The 18,760-nt window shown below is 43.5% G+C and overlaps 1 protein-coding gene across 8 annotated transcripts in view; it reads left to right on the top strand.

The window, feature by feature from the left end:
- The window catches only part of RECQL5 (RecQ like helicase 5), a 58,594-nt gene that overhangs the window by 2,493 nt on the left and 37,341 nt on the right, over nucleotides 1-18,760 (top strand). For 5 of the 8 annotated variants that reach the window (XR_012664909.1, XM_048819237.2, XM_075119270.1 and 2 more), the window contains exons 3-8: nucleotides 62-183; nucleotides 2,564-3,082; nucleotides 4,797-4,902; nucleotides 5,399-5,510; nucleotides 8,525-8,687; nucleotides 9,585-9,667. Coding sequence is in view for 7 of the 8 variants with exons in the window: in XM_048819237.2 (XP_048675194.2) it covers nucleotides 62-183; nucleotides 2,564-3,082; nucleotides 4,797-4,902; nucleotides 5,399-5,510; nucleotides 8,525-8,687; nucleotides 9,585-9,667 (1,105 nt within the window). In the remaining variant the exon portion in view is untranslated. Of the gene's footprint in view, nucleotides 1-61; nucleotides 184-2,563; nucleotides 3,083-4,796; nucleotides 4,903-5,398; nucleotides 5,511-8,524; nucleotides 8,688-9,584; nucleotides 9,668-11,797; nucleotides 11,871-17,138; nucleotides 17,204-18,760 lie in introns of all 8 variants that reach the window. The other 3 variants (XM_075119272.1, XM_075119273.1, XM_048819241.2) reach the window with 3 other exon arrangements.

Genomic DNA, 18,760 nt, shown 5'->3' with positions numbered 1-18,760 from the left:
CAGAATCTAGGTGAATTGCCATAGTTTAGTAGCCTTGAGCTTTGTTTTGTTGTCTTTGCAGGCAAGAACGATGTCTTTGTATGCATGCCCACAGGGGCAGGGAAATCCCTGTGCTACCAGCTTCCTGCAGTTCTGGCAGTGGGCATCACCATTGTCATTTCACCTCTGATTGCACTGATTCAGGTAACCATCTCCTGTTAGCTGTGGAAAAGCAATCAGTGAAGGGAGGGTGGGGAGACTGTGTGGAAACACAGTTGGGTCCAATCCCTTCCCCCACTGCCAACCTCTGATCCCAGTTTGTCTCTCTGTTCTCATCTTATTGATGTGGGTTTGGTTTTCTGATCCTGTGAGTACAGTAGGTAAGAATACTGCTGCTAACTGCTTTGACAGTAGAGTTTTTCCAATTAACCGTAGTTTAAAGTATCCTGGCTTGCAGAACCATGGCAGGTCTTTATCACAATCTAACATCCTAAAGGAGGGAATAAGGGGACTTGAACTAAACTAACTGCAGGAGGATTTTTTTTTAAAACCTTTAATAGGTGATCTAAATGATCAGTTCTCTCTCCTTTTGCCCCGTTGCCTGTTACCTCATTCAGAGATGTACTACCTGGAGGCAGCACAGTAGAATGTCTAAAATGGATTAAATTGGACCATTCCTAAGAAGAAAACTATAATTTTATTTATTTCTGTAGTAAAAGCCCTGGGAAATATCATTTTTTTTCTCATAAGATATTTTTCTAAGTATCAAGCTAGCTTTCTGGCATTCTTCCCCATTCCATCAGGAAAGAGGAAGTTTCAGGCAGCACTACTCCTTAAACACTTAAGGCTTCAGGGCAATTACATATGGACATTTAGCCTTTTCTGGTGCTTAGTCACCCAGTTGTGAACAGTGGCTTTCCCTGAGTATATTTTCTGTTTTACTTAGACTTTTGTAATGCATTTGACTTAATACCACACAACATTCTGGTTAGCATGTACTTTGGCGTTATCTTGTGCTATTTTTTAAAAGGGATCAGGAGCTGGCTAACTGACGGATTTCAAAAAATAATTGTCAATGAGGAATTCCCATCAAATGGGGCTGTTTCTAGTGACGTTCCACAGGGATTAGGACTAAGATTGACACTTTCAATATTTTTTCAATAAGTTATTTGGAAATACATATAAAATTGCTGCTGATAAAATTTTTGGATGACACAAAGATTGGCAGAATGGTAAATGATGATGACTTGGATCACTTGGTAGACTGGGCCCATTCCAAGAAAATGTGTCTTAATACAGCCAAATGCAAGTTTAAACATTTAGGAACAAGGAAGGCAGGCCATAACTACACAGTGGAAGACTGTATCTTGGAAAGCAGTGATTCTGCAAAGGATGTAGGAGTCACAGTGGACAAGTAACTCAACATGAGCTCCCAGTGTGATTCTGTGGCCAAAAGGGTTGATGCGATCCTTGGATGTATAAACGGGAGTAGAGAGGTGATCTTACCTTTGAACAGGGCATTAGTGAGACTGATTCTGGAATACTGCATACTCTTTTTAAAAGGATGTTGAAAAGAGAGAGTGAAAGAAAGCTCCAAGAGTGATTTAAGGGCTGCAGAAAATCCCATGCAGTGAGCGATTTAAATAGCTTAATCTGTTTAGTTTATCAAAAACTAGATTGAGCAATGACTTGATTACAGTATATAAGTATCTTCATAGGGAGAAAATAGCAGGTACTAACAAGCTCTTTCATTTAGTTGAGAAAGGTGAAACTGGAACCAATGGTTGGAAGTTAAAGCCAAAGAAATTCAAATTAGAAATAAGGCACAAATATTCAACAGGAATGGTGTTTAACCATTGGAACAAACTACCAAGGAAAGTGCTGTATTCTTCCTCTTTTGAGGTAATCAAATTAAGACTGGACACCTTTCTGGAAGAGATGCTTTTGCTAAAACACAAGTTCTTGGGCTCTGTGCAGAGGTGATTGGATGAAATTCTATGGCTGGTGTTATGCAGAAGGTCAGAATGGATGATCTAATAGTTCCTTCTGGCTTTTAAAATTGATGAATGTTACCTTAGAGATGGCTCCATTTTAGTGATGATTGACGTGATCCTGGCACATACTCAGTTAAATTAGTAAAGTGTTTTGGGATCCTGAGGGATGAAATGCGCTACAAAAATATGAGGAGTTGTTATGCATTTTCCTTCAGCGCAGTGATCTGATGCTGATCATCCTGAGATGATCTCATTGTCATCTCCAGCCTCTGAAAATGACTGGGTCCCTGCTGACAGTCTCGTTGCTGATAAGAGAACCTTTGTCTCTTATAAATGCTGATGGTCACCCAAAGAGATGGGTGGACGATAAAGCTGAGCAGTTTTGTTAGCTGCTGCAGTTAAGCCTGTTTAAAAAGACTCCTGCAATTAAAGACCATTGGAGCTGAGGCTACGCGGTAGGTGAGATGTGGGTGGATAGGGTCTGGAAACTACAGGACTAGAGGTAAAGCTTGGTTACTGTGTGTATCTCTGTAGTAGTTGTCTTGGTAAAGACTTTTTTCAATGCCACTTTCTTCTTTTTTTAATCACAGGACCAAGTGGATCATTTGTTGGCACTGAAGGTCAAAGTCTACTCTTTGAACTCCAAGCTTTCTGCTCAGGAAAGGAAGATCATTCTGGCCGACTTAGCAAGCGAGAAGCCCCGGGTGAAGCTCCTGTATATCACCCCAGAGATGGCAGCCGCCTCCTCCTTCCAGCCCACCCTGAACTCCCTGGTGTCTCGAAACCTCTTGTCCTACCTAATAATAGATGAGGCTCACTGCGTCTCCCAGTGGGGACATGACTTCCGACCCGACTACCTGCGACTGGGCTCCTTACGCTCTCGCATACCCAACACGCCATGCATCGCCCTGACTGCCACAGCCACCAAACAGGTCCAGGATGACATAGTGGTGTCACTTAAGCTAAAGCAACCTGTTGCCACCTTTAAGACGCCTTGCTTCAGATCTAACCTGTTCTATGATGTGCAGTTTAAGGAGCTCTTGACTGATCCCTATACAAATCTGAAGGATTTCTGTCTGAAGGCCCTTGAAGAGAAGAATGCCCGAGGGGTAGGTTTAAGTCTCAGAAGCTACTTTCAGGGACAGAATGGTGAACAGAACAGAACTGTCCTAAATAATGTGGTATCAGGATGACACTAATAGGTCTAGGATGGGGAAGGGAGAGGTCCCTGAAAGAAACACTGAGGTACTTTTTGAAAAACTTCTTCTAAATCTTTGAAATACTTGGCATCCTTCCAGATATTGACCTCTCCTTGATGACAGGGTGGTGAACTCCTCTGCCTTTATAGAGTGATACCTACACACTGTGTTGCTGCCCTCTTCCCCCAATCCTTTACCAAGCCTAAGTGGATGGGGATTGATGTGAGGGGGTTCTGCAGGGAGCTAGGAGAAGAATCTCCCCACCCTTCTACTTCCAGGCTATGAAACAGAGTTGCCCCACAGCTGCTACGGCAGTAGCCTCGCTGGTTCTGCATCCTCTCTCCATGTGGTAGGGAACACTGGCCATTGCAGATGTGCTCCTGTCCCTCTCTATAATCCTGACTGTTCAGGGAATTACGGCAGGACAGCATTTCAGTACATATCTGATGGAGAACTTCTCTGTGGGCTCTCTGGTAACGCATTGGAGGGCGTAGCACTCAGGAAAGGTCTCAACGCTTATTGGGTCCAGTCCTGCAAAGTACTCTCCATTCCCTACTGAAATCAATGAGAGTTGCCAGTGCTCATCTGTTTACAGGATCAGGCCCACTGTGCCAGAGATCATTGGCAGGCATCCTTCCTGGTGAGCCTTCACATGTCCATGTTGTTTCAGCAGATGCTTTATTTCCCTTATGGTTAAGGGTGGGGGGATGGGGGGTTGGTGTGGGTTCCTGTGCCAGTTCTAATCATCTTTGGGTCTTGTTGGGTTTTTATTTTGGTGAGCTGTATTTATATCTAATTCAAACAAAGGTGCCTTTAGACATGGGCCATTTTAAATTAAAATATATTAGAAGTGTAAAAATAGCATTTCTTTATCAGCTGATTTTGTTTTCTCCCACTTGACAAATGCACACACATTGGTTTGGTTTTGTTGTGTGTCTGTAGCAAAAAGTGAAAGAGAGAGGTTTGTGCAGTGGTTAGGGCACTAGCCTAGGATTTAGAACTGGGTTCAATTCTCCCTGTGTGACCCTGGGCAAGTCACTTAGCCTCCCTGTGCCTCAGTTCTCCATGTGTAAAATGGGGATAATAGCACTGCCCTGCCTCCATTACAGATTGTGAGGAGCTCAGATACTACAATGATGGACCATAGCGGTACCTAAGATAGACATGCTTCCTGCTTGGTTTACTTCCATGCTCTTTTATCAACCCCATTGGGAATAGAATCATAGAATATCAGGGTTGGAAGGGACCCCAGAAGGTCATCTAGTCCAACCCCCTGCTCGAAGCAGGACCAATTCCCAGTTAAATCATCCCAGCCAGGGCTTTGTCAAGCCTGACCTTAAAAACCTCTAAGGAAGGAGATTCTACCACCTCCCTAGGTAACGCATTCCAGTGTTTCACCACCCTCTTAGTGAAAAAGTTTTTCCTAATATCCAATCTAAACCTCCCCCACTGCAACTTGAATACTTACAACTCGAAGGATAGTTTGCAGCTGCTGGGAGCCAACACAGGGAGGAGAAGAGTCTTAAGCTTTTGTAGCCCTGTCCCCTCAGCAGTAATGGCTGTTAGCTTTTTCCATCTTCCCCTGGATGGCTTGCTGGATTTTCTCTTCTCTGGCTCTGTGTAGGTATACTCTGGCTGTGGCATTGTGTACTGCAGGATGAGAGAGGTCTGTGACCAATTGGCTATTGAGCTGAGCTACAGAGGAGTGAAAGCCAAGGCCTATCATGCAGGTACTGGACATTGTGTCTACATTGTACAGCCCCTCAGTCAGGGCTGCAGAATTTCACATTATCTAATAATCTGGGTCAGGGCTACCTTAGGGAGCAACTCTCTACATGTGATCCTGTGGCTGCTGAGATTTGGTCAGGTGCTTGAGTTGATAGGCCCTTGATCTGAGCAGGGTGGGGTGGAAAGGTGCTCCTTTGGCTCTGAAACTCAGTGCCCTCTGCCAGTCCAGCAGACTCAGAATGTACTGCTCTCCAGGACATACTGCCAGGCCTATCAAGTCAGGCTTTTGCCTGAGGGGGAACTGAATTTTCCTCTTAGGGTTGGGAGAGTATTAAGTCCTTTTGTTTGATGACGAGCAAGTCTGAAGTGGGGGGTAATATACTCGGCTTTGACCAGCACATTTTTATACATAGGAGAGTGGGTCGAGATTGCTGGGAACTGTGGGGTGTCTACTCTTTCTCTTTGATTTCCCTGCTTTCTCTCCTTTTCCTTCCCCAGGGCTGAAGGCAGCAGACAGAACTTCAATTCAGAATGAGTGGATGGAGGAGAAGGTCCCTGTTATTGTTGCTACCATCAGTTTTGGAATGGGAGTCGACAAAGCTAATGTCAGGTATGTAGGAGCTTGGGCATAGTGGGGGAAACGTCCTCCTTAGGTCCCTCCCCCGTATACTAACTGCAATCTCAAGATAACTTGATACGCTTTTCTAGCCCTCCCTTTGAAGAAACCAGATCTCCACAAGGGGGCATGGGGAAGGGAGGAATTCATATTCAAACTTCATAAATGTGTGAGAGGTGTTTCTGTTTAGAAGCTGCAGAGAACGGAAAGGTTGGGCTTTCACTTGTTATGGAATATCAGTGTTAAAAACAGATCATTGGGGGTCTGATTGAGGGGACCTGCTACAGACAAAGAAAGTGCTCTCCTTTGCTGCTTTTGAGGTATAAAGGGGCTTGACGGGTGCTTTTGCAAGATTAGGTTTTGAGTTCCTTGTTTTGCCGGAGGTTTCCTTGGAGGGTTGGAGACTGGCATCAAATAGACAAATGTGGTAAGGACAAACAAAAAGAAAAAAATCTTTTCAGAACCTTTTTTATCCAGCATAACATTTGGGTTGTTTTTTTTAAATAGGGGGGTACATGCAAAAGATGCCTGTTTGCAGGTCACCAGAAAATTAAGAAGAATGCCTTCTCTTGCAGTTATGTCTGGGCATTATTGTGGGGAATAGCATCCCGATTGTAAGGATGAGACTTGCTGTTTAACAGCTGATTTTTCTGAGTGCTCTAAAATCCTCATGCATAATAGCATTAATTAAATAAATGGAAGGTAAAAGTCTCTAGTCGGCAACAACAATACAGCAACCTGATCATGCTGCTCACTCAAGTCCTGAACAGTTGAAGACTGAGTGTGATCAAAGAAAAACAGGTAGTGATGGCTTTACACAATGGCAGCATGATCAAAGAGGCTGCTGGACATCAGTGTAAGCATCCACAATAGAGTTCTAGTCTAAGAACTGGTTTGATGTTGACACAGATAGATGACAGTATCAAACCAGTAATGTGTGTTTGTCATGAAAAATAAACACAGTAAATAAATTTCATCTCTCTACAATAATTTATCCAGTCTAGAGACACCAAAAAGTAACAGCTATCCATATCACCTCTCAGAGGGCTGTAGTTTCTGTAAAAGAGGTCTGAAGAAAATGTCAGATACTAGAAAATTTTTAGTCATTTGATACTTTTAAAAACAGTCATAGCAAACCTCATATGGGATTCCCCTCATAACAGCTTGGTTTTTCTACAGCAGTTTAACAAACAATGATAAACATTTAAAAAACATCCCTTAAAAGACAGACTTTGTGTACCCTTGCCACCCCTGTTAAAATGGAAATCATGGTGTAACTGTGGGGCACTATTGACCCACACTTCCCTCTCTCCCCCCCTCCCCCCCCGCACACACACACACACACACAATATTGCTGTACCACATCAGGACCCAGGGTAGAGTTAGTAGTGCAAATTGGGGTAACTTGGTCAAGGAGTTCCTCAGATACAGGTCTTGTCTGCCCCATGAAGAGCTGATTTTACAAATTGCTCTAAAACCCAGCGGGCTGGACTAGATAACTTCTTGAAGTCCCTTCCAGACCTACATTTCTATGATTCTATGTTTAGAGAGATTTTCTTGAAAAATTATTATTTCACAACAGAGGCTGGGGTAGACACTGGGAGATGGGGAAGGACCCCATTGAGATGAATGGGTTAGCTCACACATGTACCATCTTCCTACGCACAGTCATGGATGCTACTAGATTGCTACAAAGGCAGAATGGACTGTTGTGCTCCTGTACTTGTACAACCCACATCATTCAGCACAGAAATGAGGAGTCTCCTTGTACAGTATTATGAGCTGTAGCAACCTGCAGCAAGGAATCCCTGTACCAGTCAATATGCCAGTCCCTAACACAATGGAGGGCAGTGGGAGAGCATACAGATGAATGAGAAAACACATAGAACAGCACATTTAGTCATTCTGTGTTGCTTGTAAGGGCTAAACATACTTACAGTAGAACCCCAGTGGCTCTTGCCAGCTCCTGGTGCAGAGTTAAGTTTGTTGGGCAGAACTGACTATTTCCTGGCTTTCAGTGGTTTAAGAATAGACACATTTGATATTCCAGAAGGGTATGTGGTACTGCCGATCAACCTCAACCCTGCAGTAACAAAGTCCTTGGGACGGGAATTGTACACACATCATCAGGTATAAGATCATGCCTGGGAAGTGCTGGAGGAGGCCCCTGAGGGAAATGAATGAAGGGAGGGTTCCTCTGCTGTTGTCAGCCCCTCCCTGTTTGCTGCTATTTACTGTTGCTGGAGATGGCGTATTTGAGGCGCTCATAAACACACAGGCAAGGAAGAAATTTTATGCTCTGCTGCCTCCTGGCTGATCCTTGTAATGACAGAGTGTTTTTGTTTAAAGGAGTAAAACCAGTGACTAGATTCCTGCAGTCTCTCACTTCATACTTTGATTCATGGTGGCATATTATGATTGGGACGGTACAGTTGAAGTTTGTGAGCCAGAACTCCATATGCCTAGCTTGTAGGCAAAGAAGCTTCTAACTGAAGTTTAATTGGGGAAAGTTTTATGGCCTGTGTATACAGGAGGTCAAACTAGATCACAGTGGTCCCTTCTGGCCTTAGAATCTATGAATGATACTATCATAAAACATATTGCAAATCCTAAAAGTAAATAATGCATAATAGTAACATGCACAACTTTATAGTAAAAGAACCCAAACTCCTGGAGATCAATACTGTTTTCTCCCCCTTCACAGCTATATATCTTTATGCTTTTATAGTATATACACCATCCCTATTCTCCTTCATTCGCATTGGGTGTGTCCCGCTGACTTCTTGTTCATGCACACATTAGGCTTTTGTTGTAGCTTCCCTTGGTGCCTCTTGCTGTTTTAAGAATGCTCAGTTAAGAATCCCTTGCTCCATTCCCTCCTAGGTCCTTGCTCTTACTGCTCTGTTTCTACTTTATTGTTGGCCTCAGTAGAGAACATCTCTGTGTTTACAATGATGGGAGAAGAGAAGACTTCAACTTGATGCTTACCATTCTCTTATCCCATGCAGATTTGTTGCCCATTGGAATATTGCAAAGTCAATGGCTGGATATTACCAGGAGTCTGGAAGGGCTGGGAGAGATGGGAAGCTGTCCTGTTGCCGTCTCTATTACTCTAGGAATGACCGGGATCAAGTCTCCTTCCTGATCAAGAAGGAGCTCTCTAAACTCCAGGTAGGATCTGCAGAAGAGCTTCCTACAGCACTACTAACACTAGGTTTGCTCTTTGCCTATGTCACAGGCATGGCTAGCACCACTTTCTGTGCGATGCATGGCACTATAGGTGCTCCCTGCCTCGGTTCACAAATTGTGGCAGCCTGTTTGGATCAGGGCAGTCTATGCTGCAAACTCAGCATCCATCTTTACACAGTTAAACTCAGAATTTGGCTGTCTGTGCCTTTAAACAGGCAAATGCTTGGTAGTAGTGCTTGAAGCCAAGGCCCTAGCCTGGTTCAGGGCTTGCACTGAAGAACTCCTTCTCTGTCCAAGTCTCCCCCGGTATATAGACCAGTATAAACAAGTCATCTGCATGAAATTTTAGTTTGTATGACTTCGATAGTGCTTTTTGTATAGCCTGTTGTAAAACTAGGCAAATATCTAGAGGAGTTGATGTACTTCCTGGAAGACCTCTGCATACCCCCAGGGGTACGCATATCCCTGGTTGAGAACCACTGATCTAGTCAGCCCCTTGTTTGCGGTTACCTCAGACTGTCCCAAGGCAGAATAGAGTTTCACCAGAGGCTGGCCACATTACTGCTACTAGGACTGGGGATAGAGGCATTGGGCTTGGATCTGGCTGCAGCAGTGTCACAGCTTAGAGTGGAAGAGACAGAAGTGCTGGGGAAGAGGTGGCTGGACCTGGCTGCAGTGTTGTCAGAAGGTCTGGAGGCATGGCGGAGGAGGTGGTATCACTCTTGGCTGCGGTACTACCATGGGATGGAGAAGTGGAGCATAGATCTGGTTGCAGCGATGTTCTGGAAAGATGGTCAGATTTGGCTGTCAGCAGAGGTGCTGCATCTGTCCAGAGCTACATCAAAGGCGACTTTAAGTATTGTCTTTTATTATTCCCAGGAGAAAAGAGGCACCTTGAAAGAATCCGATAAAGCTGTGCTGACGGCCTTTGATGCTATAGTGAACTTCTGTGAAGAGCTGGGGTAAGTGTCTCTCTTGTATGCATTGATAGGGGGAGGGGTGGATGAATTAATCTACTTTTCCCCTCTTTGGCACCGTTATTGCCAGTGTATTCGTAACTTTGATGCTTTGGAAAAAGTTGTGGTGGAAAACGTGAACCGAATGTAATAGTTGCCGTGCTGTCTATAGACTTGGGACTACTGTCAGAAATAGTAGTTCTATGAGGTGTGAACTGCCTGCTTTCCTTTTAATTGGTGGTTACTCCTGGAACACAGGGTACTGGGCTAGATTGGCCACACTAGGTCAAATCAATGGCCCTTCTTATGTTACGTTCACAAACCCCATCATCTGCCCACCTGCTTTCCCAGGCACCAAAATACACAACTAACTGTCTCCTGTTAAAACCTCCAACGTCCCCTATGACAACTTCTACAAGGTTGTTTGCTGCCAATTCAGAAATTTGCAGCATGTTGAAAATTAGAGAGACGCATAAAATAAATTGACTTTAATATTAAAATAAATAGCCAAAAGTAGTATTTTCACATTTAAAACACTCTACTTTTAAGTGTACTTGAAGTTAACCCAGAATTCCTAGTTTGCTGCAGAATTCTGCATTGCAGAAATCAGGGGCCCTTGTGTTAGATTGCACAAGGCGTTGGCTATTTCTACTGATGATTTAGGCCACCTACCCTGCATCTGAGTCACACTGCCTTTGAGACTGGCTGGTTCAATGGCTTATGTAACCATATGCAGTATAATCTCTCCTCTGTTCTGAGCATCTCATCTTTCTCCATCTCCTGTCAATGTGCTGCTCATTGCAACCAAGGCCTCAGAGTGTGAAACTGGCATCTAGCATTGTATACTGATTATCTGGTTATGGGAAGGGGCTACTGTATGACCATGACATCCTCCCATGATACCACATGGAATTGTCATGCAGCATCAGCATTTTTCTGCTAAAGAAATCAAAGGGGATGGGCAGTGTTTCGTTGTGCAGCTTTTCATTGTGCAACTTTTCCTATTTTCTGACTCACATTGGACCCTCCAGTTGTCTATTTTTGACTTTTTCTTAGCTAAATCTCTCCTGTAAAGAAATGCATGATCTAAAGCCCAGCATCTTGGTGTAGAAGCAGTTAGTTTTAATGTTTGCCTCTGACTCAGAAGGGCTCCATGCTGCAAGATGCTAAGTGTCCCTAATTCCTGTTGTCCTCAACAGGAGCTTAGGGTGCTCAGCACCTTTCAGGATCAAGCCCATAGCATACACATGTCCAAAGTGGGGAACCTAAATGCAGACTTGTAACCACTACACACATTACAAATAGTGTACTATAAATCCAAGAAGGCTGTAATTGTAACAAATTGCTATGTGCCACTAGTTTGAGACAACAAGACCTTAATTTTGCCAATAAGAGAGCAGTATATGTTTACAAACTGGGAAATGATATCCTCCCTCCCACATATAGCCTTGGATCTATTTTCATTGTGCAGCTCTGCATCCAGGGTGTTTTTGTCAGGATTCAGTGTGGAAATGGGAATATTTATTTTCTCATTGTGGGAGCCCTAGCGAGGGTGTTGCCTTCAGTCGTGTTTTGACAGAGAACAAGACCTGTTAGGTTATTCTGAAGGATTTTTACCAGTTGCCCTGAGGTCTGGCCCAAATGTCAGAATAATTGGTATGCCCTCGAAACAATGCTTCATTGGTTGCAGTGAAGGTGACTCCACTAGGTGTCTGCTGTGAGGCACCATGTTCTAATATTTTGGTCAGTTTATGCAGCTAAGTCAATCTTCTTCAGCTGCTGTTGCATGCCTTTAGGTCGTACCTAGAGTAGCCAGCTGGCTGCCTCTGTGTTGCTTCTGTTGCCAGTTGAAATGAGAAGTCCTTTTTAATAGCTGTGGGTTGAAGATAGCTTAGCTTCCGTCTCTGATTACTCCGTGATCTCTCTGTTGAGATTACGAGCAAGGGTTTCGGTTGCAGCTGGTTTGCAATGGACACTTGTGCACTGGGAACTGAACTGAGACTGCCAAACTAATTTTGCACAAGCCATCAGTAGTTATGGCAGGACTTTCCAGGGTAAGTGTTAATATCAGAACTTGGGTTAGTTAAAGTTCATGTAATTGCTCCTTCATCTTGACTTACATCTCCCACCCTATAGTGAGAGGAGCCTAGCTGTTATTTCCACTGATGACTCTCTCTGGTGCTGTTCCACCGCAGCAGTAAAGCAATGGGTATGTGCTAGCAAACTTTGTATGTGAAAGACCCATGTAATAATACTTTATCTGGAGAAAATAGATTTTCTTTAGCTGAGACTATTGGAAAAAGAAATAGTGTTTCTTCTGTTCCATGGGGGCATTTAAAAGTAAAATCACCCTTTCTTTAACGGGGAAGGGGGATGCTGACCACTCCTATATTTAAGGCTGAAAGTAGCTTCCAGTTATAAATCTCACTTTTTTTTCCCCAACCCCCTCAAAATCTTCCCTTCCCTAACTTCACCCATCCCCACTACCCCCTGAAATGTCATATGTGCCATCTCATCCCAGGGTAGAATCTTACTGTGATCTTTACTGCAGGTGTCACTGCAGGGCCCCTCCTTGGGTTTGTCTGCTGCATGTTGTCACTTCCTACTAGCTGGCAACCCTTATTAAGAAACTGTTCAAAGGAACATCACGTTTTTCTGTTATCCAGTTTTTTTACATTTTAAACTAATAGGTTTTTCTACCCACTTTCTTAAAAATCAAACAAACCTCCAAAAACCAAAACAACAAAAACCCTGACCTTGTGAGGTCCTAACTTACAACAAAAGGAGCAGAGAGACACACTTGCATTGTCTTGCACACAAGTTCTTTCAGGTTGTTATGTAACCAGAGCAGAAGGACGATTGAATCAACTTCTTTTAATGAAAAAGCTTTTCACATAGAAGGGTCGAGATGAGCTTTTGATCTGGGGGCTGTTTCCTTCCTCATCTGAATATGGGGCAAAAAAGAAGGGCTGCTGCTTTGGTGGGATTACTCAAGGGTCTCTTCCACCTTCAGAATGGCAGGTGGTCATTTACAAAGATTTAACCCAGTAATTTTCCTTGTCAGGGAAAAGTTCAGGCAAGCAAATATTCTGACTGTAAGGTTTGGCTGGTCATGTGGTCCTGAATTCAGATTGCATTGTGTGTCAAGATTTGTAATTGAGTACACAACAGCATGAAGGCCTCCCTTGCAGACGCAGTCTTATGTATGGGCTGACAGATTGTGAGTGCCTCAAGTCTGTGTGTGAAGAATTAACCACACAAGAAGGATAAAAGATGAAGCTTCCCTTTGACCTGATGAAACAGTAGGTGGGTGGGATAACTCTTGCCTGGTTGTGGTATTCTTGAAATGCCCCGCTCTTGTCCTTGCTGTTTATATGCAACTTGATTTACGCTTTGGAGCTGAGCAGCAGCCAAAGATGGCAGCAAACAAGAGGAGGGCAATAAAGACGGTGCAGAATGACCCAATCACCACTAGTCCGACAAGAGCCCAATCATCTGTCAGAATGCAACTCTTCAAATTTTCCAGAACTGGGGAAGCTGCTTGTGTTGAGGGCGACATGCTGGCCTGCCCGTGCTGGAATTAGAGTGGGGAAACCAGATGAGTGTGTGATGCGTGTCTGCCTGCTCTACTTCCTCAATAGATATATGCATACACATACTCTTTAAACACTTCCTTGCATTGTTCTTTCAAAAGGTGTAGTCACTTTTTAGAGAAACCAATCCCATGAACATAAACAGAACATAGAACACCAAAGAACTGTCTAGTAGTCTGTGCCAGAGAAGAGAGACAATTCTGCCATTAAAATTCTGTTCAGGGATTAATTTTTCCAGTAGTGTTTTTATTTTACCAATATTTTAGCAGCGTCTGCTAGTGCAGCTACAATCATAGCTTTGTCAGAATCTTCAGTGTAAGGATTGTACAGTCTGGATGTAAAAGGAATAATATAATAAAAATCAATGACCACAGCAAGTCTATCAGAGCGGAAGACACTTTGAACCAGATCCTCAGCAGGGGTAATTCAGGATAGCACCACTGAAGTCAGTTGAGATACTCAGGTTTACACCAGTTGAGAATGTGGCCCTTTTAAAATAGGAAGTTAGGCTCTTAAGTCATGGGAGTACACCAGACATGGAAGTATGCTCTTGTACCCCGATAGCAAAAGCAATCTGTTCTGCAGGCACATTATCAAATGGGAGATTAAACCCTCTTGTCGTTTAATACAAAAAGATAAGGAATTAGAACAGCCAAGCTACACCATGCAAACATTTCTCTTTCTGTAGAGGTAGTTATGCACAGTGTTAGTTTTAGCATTGAATCCCTTAGCTTTTCCCCCTGTTTTCGACCCAAACCTTAACCTTTCTTTAACAATAACACATGCATGTGCGCATGCACACACTTTCTCACTAATGATGTTAAACTGCAACTAAAATAGGTTTTCTTTTTATTGACATCATTTAATCTGGAGTCTCACTAGGCTCTACACACTTGCTCATTCAGTGCCATCTTGCCCGTTGCCTTGCTCACAGCCATACTGTTACACCCTTTCAATAACATCTGACATCTCTTTGCAAGAAGCTTTTATGCTTTCCTGCTTTATACTCCTCAGTGAGAAATGAAAGGAGGAATGGATTATTCCTCCTTCCGTCAGAGTGACTGCTATGCTGACCTAATGCAAAGAGTGGAGGAGTGGGAGACAACATCTCACTAAATTATTTCAGTCTACTTATACCTGTATTAGCCCTCTCCCCTTGCATTTCTGCCCTTAATACTGCATGAAAGGAAAGGGATTAGACATTGTGAAGTTAATTTCACCCTCACAAAGCTGTGCCCGCTAGAATCTCAGAAACACACTCCAGTTGCTGTTTGTTACTTCTGCCCCAGCAGCCAAAGTATTTCGATAAAGTTTTGGTTTTGGAATCACAGCAAATAATTTTAACAGGGCCCTTTATAACTCTGACGTTAGATATGTAGTGACAAAGGGCCTGTCTGGATAGTTCACCCCTGAGAAGGCTGCATGCAGACCCTCTGGGACAGTCCCCTCTCCCTCTAAAATAGTGACAGCATCGATAACCTCAAAATAGGTCTCCTCCAAGCCTAAGGGAAGAAATACAATCTGACTGGATACCCCAAACCTGCCATCTTTCCTCTGAAATGAAGTTGTTGTGGATGGTTCCACTAGTACCTGAAGCTGCTATGGATGTCGCGTATGTGCCTTCTGCTGTTGGTGCCTTCTCTGCACGTCCTGGAGAAGATCCTGGCCTGCTGAGAGGTCCCTCTTCAGTGTGCATGGGAACGGGGAGGCTCTGTGGGAACTGCCTGTTTGTACTTTAGTAAATTATTAACAGCAGTGGCAGTGTTTTGTGTGTCCCCTGCAGACTTTCTGGAAGGGTGGTGAGACTTATCTGTGGCTTGTTTGATTGTACTGTTCAGAGACTTGGTTTGCCCATGACTCAACCACTTCCTAGCCTTATTTGTGTGTGTGTGCGTGCGTGCGTGTTTCAATTGGAGTAATCCTGCTGGAAAGGTAGTGGAGGGAAATGGTAGGTATCATGTGTCCAGCCCTTGATAGCAGTGTGACTTGTGATTAAATAAAGGCTGTGGCCCCTGTTCACTGCTGTTACTCCTTGATCTATTTCATCAAACACCAGCCAGCATGAGAGCTTGGGTGGGAGGGGTATGTTGGCAATATGAACCTGTTCCCCAAAGGAGTAAAACATTCATCACTTTGGTAGAGACCTAGAGTTGCTGCCTTTAAAAGTTTGTCTTGACCGTGGGCCAAATTGATTGGATCAGGTTCAGACCTGGTGTGAAGTTGAGTTACATATGCATGCACGAGGTCTGAATTTGGCCATATATGTCATCCCATCATTATGCAATGTCCTGACTCGATGCTGTGCTGACTCCAAAGGATATTTTTGAACATTTCAGTGTCCTGCAAGTCTTACTTATATGATGTGGGACTATCATAGGAAACAATGCAATCCTTCCTGTCTATTATTCATCCCACTGATCTTTTTGCATTATGGTCTCCACAGGACGCTGTGATTGAATCAAACATCTTTTCTTTCCTTCTTTCCGTGCCTGCCTCTTGCTGCAGGCATCCATTCCAACAAAAAACCTTACTGATACTTGAGAGGACCTGCTAGTTCCTCTAGCTGCTGGGTCAGGGGGTAGCTCGCAACCTTACTCTTGGTGGAGGGAATTGGGCTCTAATCTCGGATTTGCGTACAGAAGTCCGTATCCCAAGCTCAGTTTAGAAACAAAGGGCATGCCTACAATGCAGCCTCTACAGTGGCACAGCTAGAGCATGGCAGCTGTGCCACTGTAGCGCCATAGTGTGGGGGTGCTTCCTACAACAACACAATGTGTTTTTTGCCCCCTTCAAAACCCTAGTCAATCTAATTTTTAAGTGTACACCAGGCCGTACTCCCCTCTTTTTAGAAGTGTGTTAAACAAGGCCATGCTTCCATAACAGTAACTTCATAAATTTTTAACAGTATAGGCAGAGCAGTCCCTTACAGAGCAATTGTACTGTGGGATAGCTATAGTCAAGTAGACTCTTTGAGGCTTTCTTAAAGTAGAGGGCTCAAGAGGTAGGTGTGTGTGTGGGAAAGGTGAACTTGTTGCTCACCGTCAGATCCTACAGGCTGATCAAAAGTAGCATTATCTGAGGTCAGTTTTGCACTCGAAAGTGGGAGGGTTAATTCTGGTGAGTAGAAGCTTTTATGTAAGATATACGTGAGCACACCCCACTTTACCAAAATGAAAATTGCATAACTAGAAAACTGACAGCTGCATCGTAGAAGACTAAAGCAATTGTCGCTTGTATCTTGTACTTCTTGCTTCCATGCTAACTCCATCTGTTGCACTTTTACAAAAGCATCTGCATTTGAAAAGTATTATTCTCTGCTTGTGCTTGCTGGACTTTAAAAAAAAAAATAGAAAAATCCCCTCCTCGTATCTGAGCAAGGAGTTACCCCAGATCCAATACTGCGCCTGGTAAATCTGCCTGTCGCTCCCGTCCACTTTATGTTGATTATTTTAAGCCAAGAGACTAGAAATATGTATGTGTGGTGTGCAGGTGGAGTTGGTCCAGTGTTTATTAGCCAATCAAACTGTAGTAATTCAGTGAGTTGAACTAGGATTTGCGGCGTCACCTGAAATTCTTTGTGCCCTGGGACTTAGACCCAATCTAGCCATGTACTTAAGCAGCTGCTGAATTTCAAGCATGTAAGTAATCCCACTAACTTTGACAGGACTGCTCATGTGCTTTAAAGAGCAACTAGCACGCTCGGCACTTTGCAGAACTGAGCCCACAGTAGCTGTCTCCTCATGGGGGTGGGGTGTCCAGGCCACCTACTGGTAGGACCCCGTTCCCCTGCTCTGAAAGATGATCTTGATTTTAGGCTGTCTTTAGCGAGTGTTTACATTCCCTGTTGCTCTCTTTCTATCCCTCCCTTTTTTTTTTATTCCCAGTTGTTGCTAATTCGGGAACATGTGGTGATGGAGATAACGCGGGCGCCTTCCTCTTGCTGCTCTTGGTCAGTATTTTAAGCCTATTGGCCATTACTCTTGTTCCTGTGCCCGTGTAGATAAGGGCTGGTAAATATGGGCTTGCTTGTAGCAGTCCCCCAGTACTCACTGTCACTCCAGGTGAGTTTCCTCACTGCAGTGTCCTCCTTGTGACAGCCACCATGACCGCATTAGCACTAGGCAGCTCCATGATGGTGAAACGCTTCTTGCTAGGATCCTATTCATTTCCATAGCAGCCAGTGCCTGGCTGGGGGAGGGAAGAAGTAGGTTCTGTTTCATTGGTCACATGTACCTAGGCCTAGGTTTCTAGCTAATGAGAAACGAAAAGATCCTCAAGCTTATCCTTATAAGTGAAGATGTATCAAGTTTCCTGTTGGACAGTCAATTAACATCTCTGTGCCTCAGGGATAACCACACTGAGGTACCTAGTGTGAGGGTTACTTCCCTAATGTCTGGAATGTTGTTGTAGCCATGTTGGTCCCAGGATATGAGACAGACAAGGTGGGTGAGGTAATATCTTCTATTGGATAAAAATACCCTATTATCTGTGGGCAAACTCTTTTCACAATGTTCACTCCATATCTGACGTATCAGCCATGGTCCTCCAAGGAAACCTGTACAACACCTTCAGTAGATGACCTTGGGAACTTAAATTCATAACTCTGCTAGACACTAAAAACCATGATCTCATCAGAAACACCGGTAACCTTTCTTTGTCCCATGACTGTAAAGATTGCAATTGGTCACTTCATTTTAAGTGGTTTCTTGCAACTTGTGTTAATCCCTTATGCTTAACAACGTGTTCCACCTTGTATTTGGTTGTAACATTCTGGTTACCTTTTCCTAAGGAAGAGCTCTGTGAAGCTTGAAAGCTTCTCTCTTTCACCAACAAAATTTGGTCCAGTAAAAAATATTGCCTCACCCGCCTTGTCTCTCCAACGTCTGTAAAACACTTGGAGATCCTCTGTGGGAAGATGCACCAGATGTATGAAAGTTTATTATATTAAACTGATACTACACCAGGGCTTAGTTGTCCCAATTCCTTTGTTAGGAGATGCAAACTTTTGCTTCTACCATGTACATTGTGGCAGCCAAATGGAAAGGCTGGGCACTTCTTCAGTCTAAATGTAACTTTTATTCTTTGTGTGTGTGGCTAGCTTATAGCAGTGGAGCATTATTATTATTCTTTAACTTTTAATGCCCTCTGTCAAGTTAGGTCCCACATTTTTAATTCTCTTAAAAACCAAACCATCCCCATTGTCTATTAATAATGTGCACTTTATTTTTGCACAAGTGAAATGCTGTGGTGGTGTTTTTTCTTAATCTAAACATTCCTCTGCATTGTTGGCAGCTTCTAGAATTGTTCCAAAGTATGAGAATGAACTCGGATGCAAAATGGACAAATCTAATTGAGTGAAGAACAACAAAAAGCTAAACAACACAAGTGATGAAAAGTAAACTAGTTGATTTTGTGTGTACGTGTACACAAATATACACACAGAGGATGTTGTTAATAATCTAGGGCGATATTAGTAATTTAGCTAAGGGATTCTTTTAAATATTTT

The sequence above is a fragment of the Caretta caretta genome, chromosome 14 (genome assembly GCF_965140235.1).
Source record: "Caretta caretta isolate rCarCar2 chromosome 14, rCarCar1.hap1, whole genome shotgun sequence".
Classification (NCBI taxonomy): Eukaryota; Metazoa; Chordata; order Testudines; family Cheloniidae; genus Caretta; species Caretta caretta.
The sequence above is the reverse complement of the archived record's forward strand: the minus strand, read 5'-3'. Positions and strand labels throughout refer to the sequence as shown.